This window comes from Hemiscyllium ocellatum, chromosome 30 (assembly GCF_020745735.1).
Source record: "Hemiscyllium ocellatum isolate sHemOce1 chromosome 30, sHemOce1.pat.X.cur, whole genome shotgun sequence".
Taxonomy (NCBI): Eukaryota; Metazoa; Chordata; class Chondrichthyes; order Orectolobiformes; family Hemiscylliidae; genus Hemiscyllium; species Hemiscyllium ocellatum.
This window is the reverse complement of record NC_083430.1, coordinates 44777842-44798119: the sequence shown is the minus strand read 5'-3', so window position 1 is coordinate 44798119 and position 20278 is coordinate 44777842. Positions and strand designations below refer to the sequence as shown.

The window sequence follows — 20278 nt, the reverse complement described above, 5'->3', positions numbered from 1 at the left end:
TTCTGAAGATTTCCTTTTTATCGTTATAGTTTTGGACACTAGAAGCTATTCAAAGTTCTTTGCAGCCTTGGAAGGGTGGGATGTATGACTGCCATATTCATTAATGTGGTGAATAAATTCAGTTTGTCTTGTTTGGTGTGTGAAGGAAAACAATAACCAAAATTCACAAAGCACAATCGTCTTCAGCTATCAGTGTATCACATCACTCACCACCCACCCACCCCACACCACCCCCACCGACTCCAATACAAGTCCCAATGTGGTAAAGAGGTAATGTAACTGGGCAAGTAATCCAGAATTCCAGGCTAGTGTTCTAGCAACAGGGGTTTGAATCTCACTACAGTGATAGACAAATTTGAATTCAATAAAAATCTGGAATAAAGAACTGGCCTAATGGCAACCATGTAACCTCTCTCAATTGTTGTAGCAACATATCTGGTTCACTAATGCCCTTTAGGGAAGGAAATCTGCCATCCTTACCAGGTTAGCCAACATGTGACCTCAGACAGACAGCAATATGTTTGACTCGTAAACGCCCTCTGAGCAATTAGCGACAGGCAATAAATGTTACCAGTGATGCCCATATCCAATGAATGAATAAAAATGAGGACTCCTCATCAGGGCTAAGATGTAATATTTCTAACTTATCAATGCCTAATCAATGTCAATTGCTAAAATATGGATCAAATTATACTGAGATAACAATTAGGAAAATACTGAATATAATCACTGTACTGCCCAAAAGAATGGAGGAAAAATGGTCCAATCTTCCAATCTCAGAACTTTTTGAGTCTAGTTATACAAACCCAGATGTGTGTCCCAAAGCATGGATTCTGTGGAAACTGCACTGTACTGTTCTATGTCTGTTTGATGTGCAGCAAGTTTGAACTTTTAAAGGGCAATTCCCCAGTTCTCTGGGACCCTCAGACAGTTCCGGCATTCTTACATGTATTCAGGAAAGGTTAGGCAGTGAAATCTGAGTCTAACTCCAGGGTATGTAAACAAGGATACACCAACATCCCAATCATTCACATTGACTCTATACTAGCTGCCACTGACACACCATACCGATCCACAAACCACCCACTTACCCACCCTATCACCTTGCCTATTCACGCATTCATCTATTAAGTCATTCACTTTCATCCTTTTGCCCATCACTGACATTCACTCTGAGCATTTAAACGTACCTTACAGCAGTTAGCTATGATGGAGCTTTCTGTGGGACTTTTTGCTCCACACTTCTAATTAAATGGGGATTAGAAGACATAGCCAGAAACGGAGAGCCTTTTTGGGACTGCAGAAAAGAAGGAACAGCGAGACAATTTAACAGTGATTAATACCACGTGGAAGATCTGGGCCATTGTATTTATATCTGGGTGATTTGGTGAGCACAGCGGCTGAGGTCAATATAATGTTTCTGAGTGTTATTATTAGAGCGATCTTATTCTGACTTATTCTGTGAAGTAATTCTACATTCCTAAACTTATTCAAATGTTGCTGTATTACATTTTGTGTTATAGTTTAATGGTGATTAGATCTTTGAGTCACAAAATTGTAGATTCAAACCCTTTACCATATCTGACCATTTTTAGTTCAGGGTGACCTCCAGAGTGGATGTAACTTGGAGAGTGTAGCATTGTCAGTGGTGCTACTTTATATGAGATATTGGAGTGAAAACCTGTACAGGTGGCTATGAAGAACTTAATACTATTATTTGAAGAAGAGGAGTGATACATAAGCATCAGCTTGCAACAAAAGGATATGACCTCACTGCAAAGCACATCACACTGTAAACTTTTGCTATAAATTCTGTGTCTTATAATCTTATTCTCCACAATCACATGATGAAGGAGCAGCATTCCGAAAGCTAGTGCGTCCAAATAAACCTGTTGGACTATAACCTGGTGTTGTGCGATTTTTAACTTTGTACACCCCAGTCCCAACACCGGCATCTCCAAATCATAACTTCAGACATGATATTCAATTAGGACCTCATCCACCTCTGTCAATGCCATGAAAAAAAGAACTGGTCATTTATCCCATTGTCAATTTGGAAGTACAATGTGGATAAATTCCCTACCGCATCTGCCTAATATAATAATGATTACAATTCAAAAATAATTAATTAGGTAGGGACCATTTTGTGACATCATGAAAGTTGGCAAGTTCTTCATGTTCGTACAACTCCTGAGGTTAGTCTGTGAATAGATGATGGTTTAAGAAAATAGCTTATGTCGTTGCTTGTTGATAAAAAGATACTTTTAATATTTCTTTCAATTCTAGGCTACAATGCAGTATTTAATGAAACTATATATTATCCAAATTGATTTTGTTATTTCTCTGAGGCCAGTTTAATCATGTTACAGCTTTATTAATTTATTAGAAAGGGCCTTATGGAGATTTTGACCTGGCTTGTTGCTTGTTTAAAGCAATCAGCTACATGGGCATGAAGGGTAGAGTGACCTGTTTCTATTCTGTATGTAAATGCAGTTCAGTGGCTGTCAAAGAAGCTTTTCATATCCCAGATCAACTCAGGTTAAAGCAAAAGAGCAAATTTCCCAACAAATGAGGTGAAACAGTGATCAGAGATTCCTCAAAAGTAATTTTACCACTGGCTATCGAGTTACTCAACAAACAGTGGACATTTTGCTGAACAATGTGCATCTTCATCAGCTAATTATTTTCCCCTTTTCTCATGATGACTGTCACCTCCAATATTGCTCACAATGTAAGCAGCTGCTTCCACATAACAAGCATGATGCCCGGGTGCTTGTTGCTTGAAGCATCCTCTCTATTGCCTAAGCTCAACACAGATTAGGGACTTAACCAGGAAACTTTCAAGGTGCAGCAACCCCATCCCCACGCCTCCAGTGATAAAGCTTTACCTGAATCATGAAGGGATTTGTTCCTCTGAGATAAGGTTCAAAATTAGAACCTTTGTTCTATATTAATGTGAGTTTGTCTCCAGAAATTGATGCAGAAATGCTTATATTTGTTTATATTTGGTGCAGAAATATTTATATTACCTCCCATAATATAAAAAGACCGGGTGAAAATATTACAGTATTTAAGTATGCAACCGATATTTATTACAACTATTTTGTACAAATATTACATTCTTCAGTCACATAACTGTTTTGGCCAATATTAAGCTATCATTTCATGGGGAGGTGGAGACATAATGTTTATATCAGTGGATTAGTTATCCAGAGGCACAGATCAATGTTCAAGGGACATGAGTTGGAACTCACCATAGCAGATGGTAAAATTTGACTTAATCTGATGTTAAAAAGTTGGCCTAACTGTGACCATGGAAACTCTACTGATTGTTGTAAAAGAATTTGTTTTGCAAATGCCCTTTACAGGAGGAAATCAGCTATCTGTCATCCTTACCTGATCTGGCCGATGCTATTACTCAATATATTGTAACTGGGCACTTTAGGTAATCAAGCTGAATCAGCATGGTTTTGTTAAAGGAAAATCATGTTTAACTGTTTTTTTGGAGCTCTTTGAAGTAGTAACATGTGCGGTGGATAAAGGGGAATCAGTGGATGCATTGTACTTAGATTTCCAGATGTCAATTGATAAAATGTTATGTCAATGTTAATTGTGGCATTTAAAGCTCATGATGTAGGGACTAACATATTGGCATGGATAGAAGATTGGCTGTCTAATGGGAAGCAAAGAGTAGGAATCAGTTAGCCTTTTTTATGTTGGCATGGTGTCATGAGCGCTGTGGCATAGGCACTGCAGCTGGCGCTTTAACTCTTTATAGTTTATATAAATGATTTGGATGAAGGAACCGAAGGTACAGTAGTCAAATTTGCTGATGACACAAACATGGGTAGGAACATGTGCAGCAGAGAGGATATAAGGAACCTACAAAAGGGTACAGAAAGATTAAGTGAGTGGGTGAAGTATAATGTGCAAAAGCGTGGATTGTCCACTTTGGCAGAAAGAATTAAAAAAAGCATGTTATCTAAATGGTGTGTGGTTGTAGAATGCTGAGATACAGAGATATGATTGGCCTAGTGCATGAACTGCAAAAGGTTAATATGCAATTACATCAAGTAATCAAGAAAGCTAATGGAATGCTATGTTTTATTGCAAGGGGAAATGATTGCAAATATAAGGATTTTCAGTTTATACAGGGCACTGATGACACTGCATTTGGAGCACTGAACACTTGTCACCGTACTTACAGAATGGTCTTATTACATTGGAAACAGTTCAGAGAAGGTTAAGTAGACTAATATATGTAAGGACCAGATTGCCTTATGGGAATAATCTGGGAAATGACAGGTCAGTGAGCCTTATGTCAGTGGTAGGGAAATTATTGGAGAAGGTTCTTAGGGATAGCACTTACTCACATTTAGAAAGATGTGGACTTATTAGTGACAGGCAGCATAGCTTTGTCTGTTTCACAAACCGAATTGAGTTTTTTGAAGGAACAAAAATGGGAGGGCATTTGATGTAGCCAATATGGACTTTAGCAAGGCCTATGACAAAATTTATAATGACAGGTTGATAGAAAAGGTGGAACCTGTGGTGAGCTAGTAATAACCATAGAGAAGAGGTTTTGAAAATAGAAGGCAAAGTAGCAGTGGAAGGGTGAGTTTCGGCCTGGAGATTTGTGACCAGTGGTATTCCACACAGATCACTTCTGGGACCTTTGTTGTTTGTAATATATATCATGGTGACCTGATTAGTAAGTTTGCAGTTGGCACAAGGATTGTGGAGCTGCAGATAGTAAGGAGCATTGCTCCCCAGAGGAAACAGCAGGATATAGATAGACTGTGAGACTAGAGTGGAGAAATGGCAGATAGAGTTTAATCCAGACAATGTGAGGTGATGCATTTCGGAAGGTCTAATGTAGGAGGGAAGCACACAGAAAATGGGAGAACCTTTAGAAGCAATAATATACAGAAGGATCTAGGCATGCAAGTCCACAGATCCCTGAAAGTAGCAATATAAATGGATTAGGTGTTCAAGAAGGCATATAGCACATTTGCTTTCATTGGCGAGGGAATAGAGTATAAAGATTGGCAGGTCATGGTGCAACTGTATAAGACTTTAGTTAGGCCACATTTGGAATGTTATGTACAGTTCTAGCCGCCACACTACCAGAAGGATGTGGAGGCTTCGGAGAGGGTAAAGAAATGTTTTACCATTCTGGTTTGGAAGGTGTCAGCTATGAGGAGAGATTGGACAAATGTGGTTTGTTTTCACATGACTATTGAAAGATAAGGGGTGACCTGGCAGATGTTTACATTAGGGAAATAAACTGAAGGAAGATAGAGTTAAGGTATATGGGTGACCTCCAGGAAATGTAGGAGAAGGAGACAGGTAGTGCAGGAGTCTCCTGTGGCTATACCCATCTCTAACAAGTTCTGGAAAGTGCAGTGAGTGATGGACTCCAGGGAAATGTAGCACTGACAGCCAGGTTTCTGATACCGAGGCTGGCTGTAATGTAATGAGGGATTCGTCAGATTCCAAGCGATTGATTGTGACAGGGAACTCTCCAGTCAGAGGCACAAACATTTCTGCAAGACATCAGAATGATGTGCTGCCTCCCAGATGCCAGGATTAAGGATATCTTGGAGAGAATGCAGAATATTCTCAAAGGGGAGAGGGACCAGCTGGAGGTTGTTGTACACATTGGAACTAATGACATTGGAAGAGATGAGGATGTGATTCAACAAGGTTCCCCATGGGAGACTGGTTAGCAAGGTTAGATCTCATGGAATACAGGGAGAACTAACCATTTGGATACAGAATTGGCTGGAAGGTACAAGACAGAGGGTGGTGGTGGAGGTTTGCTTTTCAGACTGGAGACCTGTGACTAGTGGTGTGCCACAAGGATTGTTGCTGAGTTCATTGATTTTTGTCTTATATACAGAGGAACCTTGATTATCCAAAAGAAATAGGCGGGCACTATTTTGTTCAGATAATTGATTATTCGGTTAATTGATTGAATGCCTTTCCTCTGGGGATTGGAGTTTTCTGTTAAGTATGCTCCCCATTTAGGAGATGAGGCAGCAGTACACCGTGCGTGAGCCCCCACCCCCTGCCCAGCTCCCAACCCTATCCAACCACGCACCTGTCCAACACCATCCTACACCCACCCCCAGCCCTGTCCAGACCACCACCATCCACCCCTGCCCCACTCCCCAGCCACATCCAACATCCCCGCCCATTCCCACCCCACTCCCATCCAACCTCCAAAGCCATCCATACCTTCCCACTGCCCCCAACTTCATCCAACCACCACCCTCCTTACCCCAAACCGCGTCCAACATGACCATCCTTACCCCCCAACTCATCCAACATCACAGCCCTTACTCCCCAAGCCATCCAACACCGCACTCCTTACCTTCCACCCTCCAACCCCATCCAACACCACCCCCTGTCTGCCCCGTCACTGCGTCAGCTGGACTGGACACCAATAACAAGACTGCTGCTGCTGTTTTTTACACACACACACACACACACACACCTTTTTACTGCAACATTTTGACAGGTTCCACCTTTGCCCTGCACAGGACAATGTTGGAGAGATTATCTGGGGGATGGGGTTTCAGGTACATGCCTGTGTTGAATCCCAGGGAAAGTGTGTGGGGGAGGGGGGGGCGGTGGGGGGGTGGGGGGGTGGAGAGAGGGTGGGAGGTCAGTCATTTGAAGACAGTGCCTGGACTTCTACTGATGTCCAGGACTGTTGTCGGTAGCATTTCAGTAAGCCAGGTTTACTTCTAATTAGTGTAAACAAAAGACGTGCTCAGTGTTGGAAACATATCTTTGATGTAATGTTTCTACCGGCACCTCGAGATCTCCTTTGGATAATTGATATTCAGATAATCACGGTTCCTCTATAAATGATTTGACTGTGAACATAGGAAGTATTCCTGAAGAAGGGCTCATGCCCGAAACGTCGATACTCCTGCTCTTTGGATGCTGCCTGACCTGCTGTGCTTTTCCAGCAACACATTTTCAACATAGGAAGTATGGCTAGCAGAGGTGCAGTGGACAGCGAAAAAGGTTACCTGAGAGAACAATGGGACCTTGATCAGATGGGCCAATGGGCTAAGGAATGGCAGATGGAGTTTAATTTAGATAAATGTGAGGTACTACATTTTGGAAAGGAAATCAGAACAAGACTTGTACACTTAATCATAAGGTTCTGGGGAGAGTTGCTGAACAAACAGGCTTTGTACTACAGGGTCATAGTTCCTTCAAATTGGAGTCACAGGTAGATAGGACAGTGAAGAAGGCATTTGGTATGCTTTCCTGCATTGGTCAGAGTATTGAATATAGGAGTTGGGAGGCCATGTGCAGCTATACAGGATTGGTTAGGCCAGCTTTGGAATATTGCATGCAATTCTGGTCTCTCTGCTGTAAGAAGGATGTTGTAAAACTTGAAAGGGTTCATAAAAGATTTATGAGGATGTTGCCAGGTTGAATGGTTTGAGCTATAGGTAGAGGCTGAATAGGCTGGGGCTATTTTCCCTGGAGCATCTCAGGCTGAGAGTTGACGTTATACAGGTTTATAAAATCATGCAGGGCATGGATTGGGTAAACAGATAACATCTTTTCTCCAGAATGGAATGGTCCAAAACTAGAGGGCATAGGTTAAAGGTGAGAGGGGAAACATATAAAAGGAATCTAAGGGGCAACTTCTTCATGCAAAGGGTGGTGCATTTATGGAATGAGCTGCCAGAGGAAGTGGTGGAGGCTGGTATGATTGTAACATTTAAAAGACATCTGGATGAGTATATGAATACAAAGGGTTTAGAGGGATATGAGCCAAATGCTGGCAAATGGGACTAGATTCATATAGGTTATCTAGTCGCTGTGGACTGAAAGGCCTGTTTCTATGCTGAATATCTCTCTGACTCTATAACTAAACAATGTTGGATCAAAAGATCACAGTCAAGGCCCACTTTGACTTGAAGATTTTGATCTAATGAACAGGAAATGTCAACCACAAGTTCTCCTTTCCATGAAACGGAATGAATCAGCATCTGTCAGTTCCTGTGTAAATGATCACAGTTGAATACATTATTAACCAGTGCAGAAATTGGTCAAATAGAGACATTCAAATTTAATGTTTCAATGGGCTTTCACTTAGAAAGTTTTCAGCTCATGAAATGGTACTACATGCTTTACAATGCAATATTCACTCCTTAACTTAAAAATTCAAATTTAAAATCACTCTGTTTAAAATGTTTAATGAATGATTTCGCATCAAATGAATCTTTTTCCTAAAAACTGTTTGAGCTCACTTGTACCTGAACCTTTGAGATTCTATCTAATCCACCGAATTATTCTATCTAATGCACAATCAATTCTCCCCTTTTTAATTTCTGAAGGAAATATGTAATGTTAAACATTTTGTTTAGTTTCGTCCTTGCTCCCACTTGTTCATTAAAGAAATTTTAAAAAATCTCTCATCCATACCAGAAGGATGGCCAAAAACACAAATATGAACATTTTAGCAACTCATTCACCAAAAGACTGCTCAGATGGGTGAACATCTGACAAAATTAACCAAAACCCATAATTGCGCAGACATATTTTGCAGAATTTAAATACTCTTTCATACCAGTCAATGTATCCAGTGAGAATGGAGAAGTGTGTTGCTCTCATAACTTCATGTTCTGTGTTTTGTAGTGCATTTGGCAGACTTACAAGCGATGTTGAGAAACAATTTGGTAAAAGATCCTTTGAGAGAATAAAACAAAATTTTAAAAATACACAGAGACAGGAAAGGCTCAAATTTGTTAAGCACTGTTCTAATGCAATGCTTCTCATTCTAATTTGCTCAAAGGATCCATTTTCAAATGAATCAGTAATCACTAGTTCTCCCACCCTAAATTAAATGTGGCCAGTGAATGGTGTGATACTGCTTAGTTGAATCAATCACAACAGTTTTTAATTGCAAAATTACACTTTTTCCATTAAAAAAAACTTTAATTGCCTACGTGCAGGACAGGGGGGTGGACACCTGCCTCATCAGCCTGGACCAGGAGAAAGCCTTTGACAGGATATCGCATACATATATGAGGGATGTCCTCTCAAAATGGGCTTTGGGGAGGGAATCGGAAATTGGATCAGACTGCTCTACACCAACATTGTCAGTGCAGTCTCAATCAATGGGTGGGAATCAGATAGCTTCCCTGTAAGATCTGGAGTCAGGCAGGGCTGCCCCCTCTCACCTGCCTTGTTTGTGTGTTGCATAGAGCCATTTGCCGAATCCATCAGGAAGGATGCAAGCCTGAGAGGGGTGACTATTCCTGGCAGTGGGGGCCTACAGGTTAAGGCCTCCCTGTACATGGATGATGTCGCCATTTTCTGCCCGCATCCGCTGTCCGTGCACAGACTCATGTGCATCTGTGACCAGTTCGAATGGGCCTCGGGGGCCAAGGTAAACCGAGGCAAGAGCGAGGCCATGCTCTTCGGGAACTGGGCCAACCAATCCTCTATCCCCTTCACTGTCAGGACTGACCACCTGAAAGTGATGGGTATTTGGTTCGGGGGGGCTGGGGCGTGCGCCAAGACCTGGGAGGAGTGGATCAGGAAGATGAGACAGAAACTAGGCAGATGGGAGCAACAGTCGCTCTCCATCGCGGGAAAAAACCTGGTCATCAGGTGTGAGGTACTCCTAGTATTGTTATATGTGGCACAGATCTGGCCTATCCCCAGAACCTGTGCCATCGCAGTCACCCAGGCCATCTTCCACTTCATGTGGAGATCAAAGATCCGAAGAACGCAATGTACAAAGACTGGTGCAATGGTGGAAAAAACACTCCCAATGCTACCCTCACCCTGATGGCCACCTTTGTGTGTGGCTGCATCAAGGTGTGCGTGGATCCCCGGTACGCAAACACCAAGTGTCACTACGTACTGAGGTTCTACCTGTCCCCGGTGTTGCGAAGGATGGGCCTGGCCTCGCTGCCGCGGAATGTTCTGAGTATTTTTTTTTAGATTACTTACAGTGTGGAAACAGGCCCTTCGGCCCAACAGGTCCACACCGACCAGCCGAAGCGCAACCCACCCATACCCCTACATTTACCCCCCTTTACCTAACACTACGGCCAACAAGCACCTAGACATGGCTTGGCTGGTGGTGAGAAGGGCTCTGCCTGTGAGATCCTTTATGCACGCCCGGATTCTCTGTCGCACTGCACACTGCCCTCGAAGCGGCTGGGGGTGGGGTGGGGGAACGAGACTGTCACACACCTCCTTCTGGAATGTGCCTATGCAGAGGAAGTCTGGAGAGGAATGCAGTGGTATTTGTCGAGGTTCATCCCGAGCAGCGCCGTGACGCAGGATTCTGTGCTCTACAGCCTGTGGCCCGGGACGCACACCGAGACAAACATCAGCTGCGCCTGGAGGATCATCAACTCGGTGAAGGGCGCTCTCTGGGTGGTCCGAAACCTGTTGATCTTCCAGCTGAAGGAGTTGACCCCGACTGAGTGTTGCAGACTGGCACATTCCAAGGTCCAGGACTACTTGTTGAGGGATGTGCTGAAGCTTGGGGCAGCTGCCACCAAGGCGCGGTGGGAAAGACCACCGTGTAACATCTACCTGCCTAAAGAAGAACGGGGGGACCCATGCAGTCATTGGGGCCCTGCTGACGCCTCAGCTAAATATATGAGCATACGATTGAAAAATGTACAGACCCGTATATAAAAATGATAAATTCTGATCTGTGTATGTAAATGTTGACATATGTATGGCATGACCAACTGTACAGACCATCAAATTATTTTATGAATAAAGTATATTTTTGAAATAAAAAAAAATTATGTACATATAAAAGGTACTAAAACTACTAATAAAAAAAAATGAATTAGAATTTGACATTCTTCAGGTCTTCCCATCAATTGCAATCAAAGGCACTTTCTACTCATGTAGGACAGTATTAATATTCATTCTGAGGCAATGAAAGGATCTGATAACTGAACAGACCCACATTTTGCTTTTCCAGAAAGCAGTTAGTCTGTGGTCTTTCCCCACTGCATCTTGCAGCAACAGTTCCAAGCTTTAGTGCTTTCCTCAGCACATAGTCCAGGAACTTGGAATGTGTCAGTCAGCATCACTTGGCCAAGATAACCACTTTACAACATGTGTCAGGCAGACAAAAGAAAATCTTTCACTGAGCTGATGGTCCTCTAGGAGCAGTCAAAGTTTGTCTCTGAGTCAATCTAGACATTGATAAATTCCATGGATTTGAAGTGTTTTTAACTGTTACACTGTCATGTCTTACTGGTTTTCCTTTTTTCATTGTGTGCACTTTATCTCTCACAGGTTCAGTCTATGAAATATCAGGAAATGAATGTTCCTTGTCAACAGGGGATCTCATTAAAATAATACAGGTCGAGCTCCAGAAGATTGTCTGTGAAAATATGGATAATAAATACAAATTTGATCTATCATTAGACTATTCAGGTACTATGACTTTTGTTAAAAGAAATCTCATAATATTGTCACTATCACTATTCAATAATTACGATTCATGCTCATTAATTTTCGATATTAATGCGTTATCATTTGTACAAACTTTAGACTGGAATGTCTTAGGGTTGACTTTTAGAAATTTTGTGATAATTATTTATTTCTTTGTCAGCTTTAGAGAATGACAAGAAAAAGATAGAAATATTCTGAGTCATGTTTCAGAACACCCTGTCACTAGGCTATCATTCAACAACCCAAATCTTAATAGATCATTTTTCAAACTGCAGGTTATGGGAACACAGAATGCGTTAACAACAGTTGGTAACGAGGCAGAGTTAAACACATTTTAACGGAAAAAAACTGGTCAATAGTTGAAGACCATAAATATAGAGGGATACATGGAAACAGGACTGACAGACTCAAACCTCTTCTGTGGTGATAATCTGTTTTGATTCTTTGATTCACCTGCATAGCATTTTGGACATCAACTATTCTTTAGCTCCTCTAAATGCAGAAAATGTATTATCACTTTCAGATAATACAAATCATGGATGCTGCAATGTTACTTCCATTAGGAACTAGATTCAAAACACAACCTCAATTATATTTATAATTCTTCTAAGTTAAAAGAAATTACACAAAGTTCATTTTAACAACAAAGTCCAATACACAGTGGAGAAGGCTGTGGTATATCCTGCAGAGGTCATATAGATCTAGCTCATCCCCAGGCTGGTCAAGCTTCAGCCTCCATTGCTGTTATAAATGGCATGATTACTAACAGTGAGTACAGAGTTTAAAGATCAGCAAACACCAACCAACAACAGGTGTTGTTTTTTCTTAGAGAAAAATGGAAAGACCCCCATGTTCAAGGTGCCAATCCAAATCACACCCCATCCTGGCTAGGAATATGCTGCCCTTCCTTCAGTGCTGCATGGATGATCCCTGAACACTGTTGGAATACCTGCATTTCAAGGTGATGCATACCACCACCTTCTCAAGGGAGTCTGGGGATGGCGAATAAATGCTGACCTTGCCAGCAATGCCCACATCCTGTGAATGAGAATAAAAATGTAATTTGCATCTTCAGGAAAGCATGTAGGAATGTATGGAGTACTTCATCGAAGCATTAAAGGGAAAAACAAATGATGTTGTGGTAACAAAGGGATATAGGAAAAGTGGTAAAAGAGCGGAATTTTAAGGAGCCTCTTAAAGGAATAGAGAAATGGAGAGGTTGTGAATGTTAGAAAGGGAATTGCAGAGCATCAGGTTGAAACCACTGAACGCTTGGCCCAGGATGAAAGAATTTAGGGACAAACCAAACATCAGAGTTGGAGGTAGTCAAGTCGTTTGAATGTTGTAGGGCTTGAGAAAGTTGCTGAGATATTTTCAGTATCTTATTAATATTGCTGCCTGGCCTGCTGTGTATTCCCAAAATTTATTTATTTTTATCATAGCTGCAATTTCTCCCTCTCTCCTCCAAATCCAAACCTTCTTACCGCTATTTATAATTCATATTTTTATTGCATGGTTTTAAAACTTTTATTTCTTATTTTCAGTCAACCTTCACATATACATGTTTCTTACTGTCTTCTTGTTTCCCTGTACCGATGTCTCTTTGTAACCATCGTGCTAGAAGATTTACCACTTCATCTTGAACTTTCAAAGTGTTGCTTTTATTTGCTTTTACTGTGCTTCATAATAACCTCAAAATTTCAGTTTTACTCTTGTTCTTCTTTTCAAAAATGGCATGACAGTGAGATATCCTTGAGCAATGTGATTTGTTATTGCTTGCCTTACATGTTCCTTTCTCTGGCCATGTCCTGTTTTAGTTCCACTTTTGTATCTGGAGTTTACAACAGACTGTGCTGCCCTTTGATTTTTTTGTATCAACCAGTTCTGTTTGTCAGAACTTCGCTTAATAACTATAAAATTAATTAGCTTTTACAGCGCATGAACAGGCCATTCAGCCCAATCAGTCTGTACTGGAGTTTATATACCATAAGAGCCACTTGTCACCTACATTCCTCTTAGCCAATCATCGTACTATTCTATTCCTTGTTCCCATAAGTACTTATTTAGTTTCTGCTTAAACAAATACATTCTACTTTCCTCAAACCACTCTCAGTACTAACAAGTTTCACATTTTCATCACTCTCTGAATGAACTGATTTCATCTGATTCTCCATTTGATTTCTTGGTAATAATCTCATATGGACTATCTCATATCTAATTTTATTCCCCCACAAGTGATAAAATTTCTCTGCATCTAGTTTGTCAAAACGTTTCAGAGGTTTAAGTACATGTATTATGTCACCCTCATCCTTCTCTTTACAGGAGAGAAGTGACCCAGCCTTTGAATATTCCTGATCTCTGCCTTGAGTGTTAGCTTCAGTCCGCTTGTTGACATCATGTTAAGAACTGATAGTCAGATAAGGACTGGCGGTATTAAGGAAATTGCACCCATGATACCTTTGATGAGGAGCACTGTTACAGTCAACAATGGCCATGTCTGGAAATACTTCATTCAAATTATTTTGCAATATTGAGAATTTCACTTGAATTCCTTGCTTTTTGATTTATGAGTGATTATCCCATATTTCTCACCTGCTCTAGTGATTTTATGCAACATATTCTTTACAGTTTTAAAATATGTTTTCACTTTTCTATTTTTCATTTTATTCACCGATAAACACAAATTTATGTATTTCTTCTCAGGATCAAATTGATTAAATTATGTTGGCAAATTAAGGGATGATCTGATATAGCTATTGACAAAGCCAGTAGAGAGAAACTTAATCTGTTGATAGGGGAGACTAGGGTAAGGGAATGCCATCTTAAAATTGGAACCATGCCATTCAGGAGAGAAAATGTTTCTTCAGACAAACAGTTGTAAAAATATGGCACTCTCTTACATAAGTTGTGTTGCCAATTAATAATTCTAATTCTGAGATTGATAGTTTTTTACTTGCCAAGATTGTGAAGATATGTGGAAACAAGTGGTGGAATGGAGTGAAGATATAGATCAGCCATGATCTCACTGAATGAGAAAACAGGCTCGAGGTGTTTATGCTTCTTCCATTCCTGCTCTCCTATGTTTATGTCAGGATCTCTGGTATGAATGTGCAGTCAGTGAATCCAACTTTTAGATTAAAACCACAGGGTATATCTTGCTCACAATCTATGTGTATGAACACAATAGATGATGCACGGCTAAATTATACAGATAAAAGGAGGCAATTTGTGCTCCGGTCCTGCCCGAAACATTGACTCTCTTACTCATCTGATGCTGCTTGATCTGCAGCTCCACATTTTATCAACACTGACTTTCCAGCATCTGTAGTCCACAGTATTTCCAAGGCCTGTAGTATAATCGCAGCAAAGTAATCACCCTTTCTTTATTTCTAAGTAATACCCAGATGGTCTTAGGAAAACCTTCTAGGACACTTCCCTCATTACTACATGGCCCCATTTCTCTTACATCCCCCTCCTCCATCATGCCTGAGACTTCTATACACTGGAATGCTGAGCTGCCAGCCGTGTCCTTCCTTCAGCCATGTGTCAGTGATTGCAATAATATCATAATCCCAAGTGCTGATAAATGCTTCCAGTTCATCTGCCTTACCAGTCAAGCTCCTTGCATTAAAATAGATACAATTTAGCTTTCTGGACCTCCCATGTGCCTTATTCTGCCCATGTCTTCTCTGCCATCCTAAGTATTTTTTTTATATGATTACACACATCTCCCAACTCAGTGTCCCATCACCCTGTCAAATTAGTTTTAAACCTTCCTAACAGCACCAGCAAACCTCCCAGCAAGAAAATTGGACCAATTCCAGTTCAATTAAAACCTGTGCAGCTTGTAAAACTCCCATCTACCCCAGAAGATGTCCCAATGATCCAAAAGTCTAAAGTCCTCGCTCCTACACAATCCCTTAGGCAATATGTCCACCTCACTTATTGTCCTATTCCCATACTCAGTAGGATGTGATTTGGAGATGCTGGTGTTGGACTGGGGTGTACAAAGTTAAAATCACACAAAACTAGGTTATAGTCCAACAGGTTGATTTCGAAGCACTAGCTTTCGGAGCACTGCCCATTCATCAGGTGATTGCAGAGAATAAGATTGTAAGACACAGAATTTATAGAGAAGGTTTACAGTGTGATATAACTGAAATTATATATTAAAAAAGACCTGGACTGTTTGTTAAATCTTTCATTATTTAGGAGGGCCATGTTGGTTTCAGTTCTTTCATATGTAAATCACAAAACTTTTTTCAAAAGTTACATTCTCAAGTGAACTTTAACAATTGGTGTCATGTCAGCCCAGATAAGGTATTGAAGGTGTTAACTCCCTGTGAGGCTGTCTGTGCCACATGGTCAGACTGATTCTAATCTAAAAAATGGATTTTACATGGATTCATGCAGTTTTTGAACAAAGTAAAATGGAATTCTGCAAATTCACCCCACAAAGGTGTGTGTGTGTGTGTGTGTGTGTGTGTGTGTGTGTGTGTGTGTGCCCGTGTCCATCTGTTTGTCTGCCTGTCTGTGTGGATAGTGCAATGGGGTCACCTGCATCGTGACGTGAACTCAAGATCCCAGTTGAGGCCATCCCCATGGCTACTGAACATGGCTATCAGCCTCTGCTCTGCCACTTTTCATTATTCACCTTGGACGACAGTCACCCGCAGGTCCGAGGTTGAATGTCCCAGACCGCTGAAGTGTTCTCAGACTGGGAGGGAACTCTCCTGTCTGTAGATTGTTCTGCGGTGTCGATTCATCCATTGCCTCTGTGTCTTACAATCTTATTCTCCACAATCACCTGACGAAGGAGCAGTGCTCCAAAAGCTAGTGCTTCAAAATAAACTTGATGGACTATATCCTGGTGCTCTGTCATTTTAAACTCAGTCAGACTTGGCACTGTAAGTAATCCAGAGATAATAACCTATTTTGTCTTCCTCTTTAATCTATGACTAACTTGCTAAATTTCCATTGCAGCACCTCATTTTGTTTTTTCTACCTAAGTCATTGGTACTGAGATGTACCACAACTCCTGGCTGTTCACTCTCCTCCATCAGAATGTCCAGCAGTCACTCTGAGACATCCCCAACTCTGGCACCAGGGGGGCAACATACCAATTAAGAGTCTTGTTTGCTACCACAGAATTGCCTGACAGTTTCTCCTACAATCAAGTACCCAGGCACTCTTCCAGTCTTTTTCCTCTCCTGCCGTACAGTAGAGACAACAAGTGCCATAAATTTGACCGTAGCTGCATTCCCCTGAGAGACCATCCCCTGATAGTATCCAAAACGGTACATCTGTTTAGGAGGGGAATGCCCAGAGGGACCCCTGTACTGGCTGCCCATGCTTATGAGTGGCCACACAACACTTTTCTACTATTCTTAATGTGCTATTCATGATATCCTCATCACCATGGACGCTCCATAGTAAGTTAATTTACAGTTCCAGTTCCATGTGGCTAATCAGGAACTCAACACATTCCTGCGTACATAGAGTCATAGAGTCATAGAGATGTATAGTATGCAAACAGACCCTTTGGTCCAACCCGACCATGCTGACCACATATCCCAACCTAATTTAGTCCCACCTGCCAGCATCCGGCCCATATCCCTCCAAACCCTTCCTATTCATATACCCATCCAAATGCCTCTTAAATGTTGCAATTGTACCAGCCTCCACCACATCCTATAGCAGCTCATTCCATACACGTTCCACCCTCTGCGTGAAAACATTGCCCCTTAGGTATCTTTTATATCTTTCCCCTCTCACCCTAAACCTATGCCCTCTAGTTCTGGACTCCCCGACCCCAGGGAAAAGACTTTGTCTATTTATCCTATCCATGCCCCTCATAATTTTGTAAACCTCTATAAGGTCACCCCTCAGCCTCCGACGCGCCAGAGAAAACAGCCTCAGCCTGTACAGCTTCTCCCTGTAGCTCAGATCCTCCAACCCTGGCAACATCCTTATAAATCATTTCTGAACCCTTTCAAGTTTCACAATATCTTTCCAATAGAAAGAAGACCAGAATTGCATGCAATATTCTAACAGTGGCCTAAGCAATGCCCTGTACAGCTGCAACATGACTTTCCAACTCCTGTACTCAATACTCTGACCAATAAAGGAAAGCATACCTTCTACCTGCGACTCCACTTTCTAGGAGCTATGAACCTGCACTCACTCTCTAGGACCTTATCATTAAGTGTATAAGTCCTGCTAAGATTTGCTTTCCCAAAATGCAGCACCTCACATTTATCTAAATTAAACTCTTTCCGCCACTTCTCAGCCCATTGGACCATCTGGTCCAGATGCTGTTGTAATCTGAGGTAATCCTCTTTGCTGCCCACTGCACCTCCAATGTTGGTGTTATCTGCAAACTTACTAACTGCACCTCTTATGCTCGCATCCAAATCATATATATAAATGACAAAAAGTAGAGGGCCCAGCACCGATCCTTGTGGAACTCCACTGGTCCACAGGCTTCCAGTCTGAAAAACAACCCTCCACTGCCACCCTCTGTCTTCTACCTTTGAGCCAGTTCTGTATCCAAATGCCTAGTTCTCCCTCATGATCACCATGGAGAGTAGAAGTGCCCCTCATTTGTCACACATTGCAGGAGGAGCATTCCATGGAGCTGGATGAACCTTATCAACAACAGACAATAATCTAGGAACCAATTATACAACCTAACCCAGCAGTGACCAAATCAGATTTTCTCTCTCTGTCTCTTTCTCTCTTTTTCTAACAGACTATAAACATCAAAAGTCAGGACATTACAGTCTAACTCTCTCTTGATACTACTCACTCAGTTTATAAAATTGTTTCCCAAGCAGCCAATTTTCTTGGTCCACATCACTTTTTGAACAGTGACCACCTTTGGGCTCTGCCTCTGGATTCAGTGAAAGCTCCATCCACTCTCGTTAAAATAAAACAAGTCGAGCTCTAGAAGGATATCTGTGAAAATACGGACAATGAGCTGGAAGTTTTTGCTGCAAACGTTTCGTTCCCTGGCTAGGGAACATCATCAGTGCTGTTGGAGCCTCGTGTGAAGCGCTGCTTTGATGTTTCTTCCGGTATTTATATTGCAGCGCTTCACACGAGGTTCCAACAGCACTGATGATGTTCCCTAGCCAGGGAACGAAACGTTTGCAGCAAAAACTTCCAGCTCGGCGAGCAGAACCACAACAACGGATACCCGAGCTACAAATCTTCAATCAAATTTTAAACGGACGGGGGGATCCAAGATGGCGGCGACCCAGCAAGACTGAGTCCACAGTGCTCTACCCAAAACTTGGGAAAAGTGGGCTATCCACCCCCACCACACTCACTAAACCATTTATAATAGTTGTTAACCTTAAATAGTTACCTATTAGTACATTTAAATAGTCTAATACTAGCTGGAAAATGAGTAAAGGGAAGGGAACAGGCGGCTCTAAGAAAGCAGGGACCCCTCCCCCACCCTCTCCCTCTTCAGCTGCAACAAAGGTGTCTTCAGCTGCTTCAGGAGATTTACCAATGAAGATGAGCTTTGAGGAGATGTTTGCCAGGTGGGAGGTGAAGATTGATGCTTTTATCGATGAGTCTCGGCAGAGCAGAGAAGCACTATCAGCCGAGCTGCAGAAGCAGGGCAGAGACATTCAGGAATTGGAGTGCCGAGTCAGAGAGGTGGATTCGAAGGCCGCAGCCTCAGAGACTGGGATAAAATCAACAGCCGACCACATCCGTTTTCTCGAGAATCGAGTCCAGAACCTAGAAAACCACATTGATGACCTCGAAAATCGATGTCGTAGAAAAAATATTCGGTTGTTGGGCCTTCCCGAGCAGGAAGAGGGAGGCCAGCTGACAGCATTCTTAGAGCATTGGCTGCCACAACTTTTAAATCTGCAGGCTGGATCAGGCCGGGTAAGGGTAGAATGGGCCTACCGGGTCACAGTACGTGGGCCCGGCTCAACCCAGCGCCCACGCCCGGTCCTGTTCCAGCTGCAGAGCTATAGGGAGAGGCAGATGCTCCTGGAAGCCTCAAGAAATCTGGGAAAAGATCCCCAAGCTATGACCCACAAAGGATCCAGGATCATGCTGTTCCAGGACTTCTCCCCAGCTTTGGTCCGAAAGAGGAAGGCATTCGATGAGGCGAAGAAGCGTTTAAGGGACTTAAATATCCAGTACTCCTTACGATATCCAGCGACGTTACGCCTTAGCCACGAAGGATCCATATATAACTTCGGATCACCGGAGAAGGCTAAGGAATTCTTGGACTCTCTTAAATAAGCTGTAAGAGATTGTGGACGCTGGTCTGCCTTTTCCATTATTTTGGTTTACATCCCTTCATCTTTTCTTATCTTTCCCCCTATGTGTGTATGTATATATATATTTTGGGGCGTTTGGTTAATGTTGATGGGGGGAGGTGGTTACCTTATTCTATTTTACTTCTGTTTTTAGGAGCGGGGTTGTTTTTCTTTCCCCTGTTATTTTGTGGTATTATATTTAAGTATTACGTGTTGAGATTGTAATCTTATAGTTATATATGGTATTAATATTCCCAAATATATTTAGATGTGGGTGTGGGTGTGGGTGGGGGTGGGGTGTTCACTGTTAACTCTAGCTTTATATTATATTTGAATTCTCCTCATTTTATTGAGGAACACCTGGTTCAAGGGTGGGGCACTGGTTGGAAGAGGGTAAGATGGACTGTGGGAGTGGAAGTGACGCTCCCTGGGAACAAGGGAGAAAATCTCCAATTCGGAATGTTTTATATTTTTTATACTTAGAAAGAGTTTTTTGTTATATTGTTTTGAGTGTATCAGAG

The 20278-nt window shown here is 41.9% G+C and overlaps 1 protein-coding gene across 1 annotated transcript in view; it reads left to right on the top strand.

The window, feature by feature from the left end:
• Window positions 1-20278, top strand: part of LOC132829917 (protein THEMIS2-like) — a 75295-nt gene that overhangs the window by 4699 nt on the left and 50318 nt on the right. Inside the window, exon 2 of the mRNA XM_060847336.1 lies at window positions 11311-11451. Within this exon, the coding sequence (XP_060703319.1) occupies window positions 11311-11451 (141 nt within the window). The remainder of the gene's footprint in view (window positions 1-11310; window positions 11452-20278) is intronic.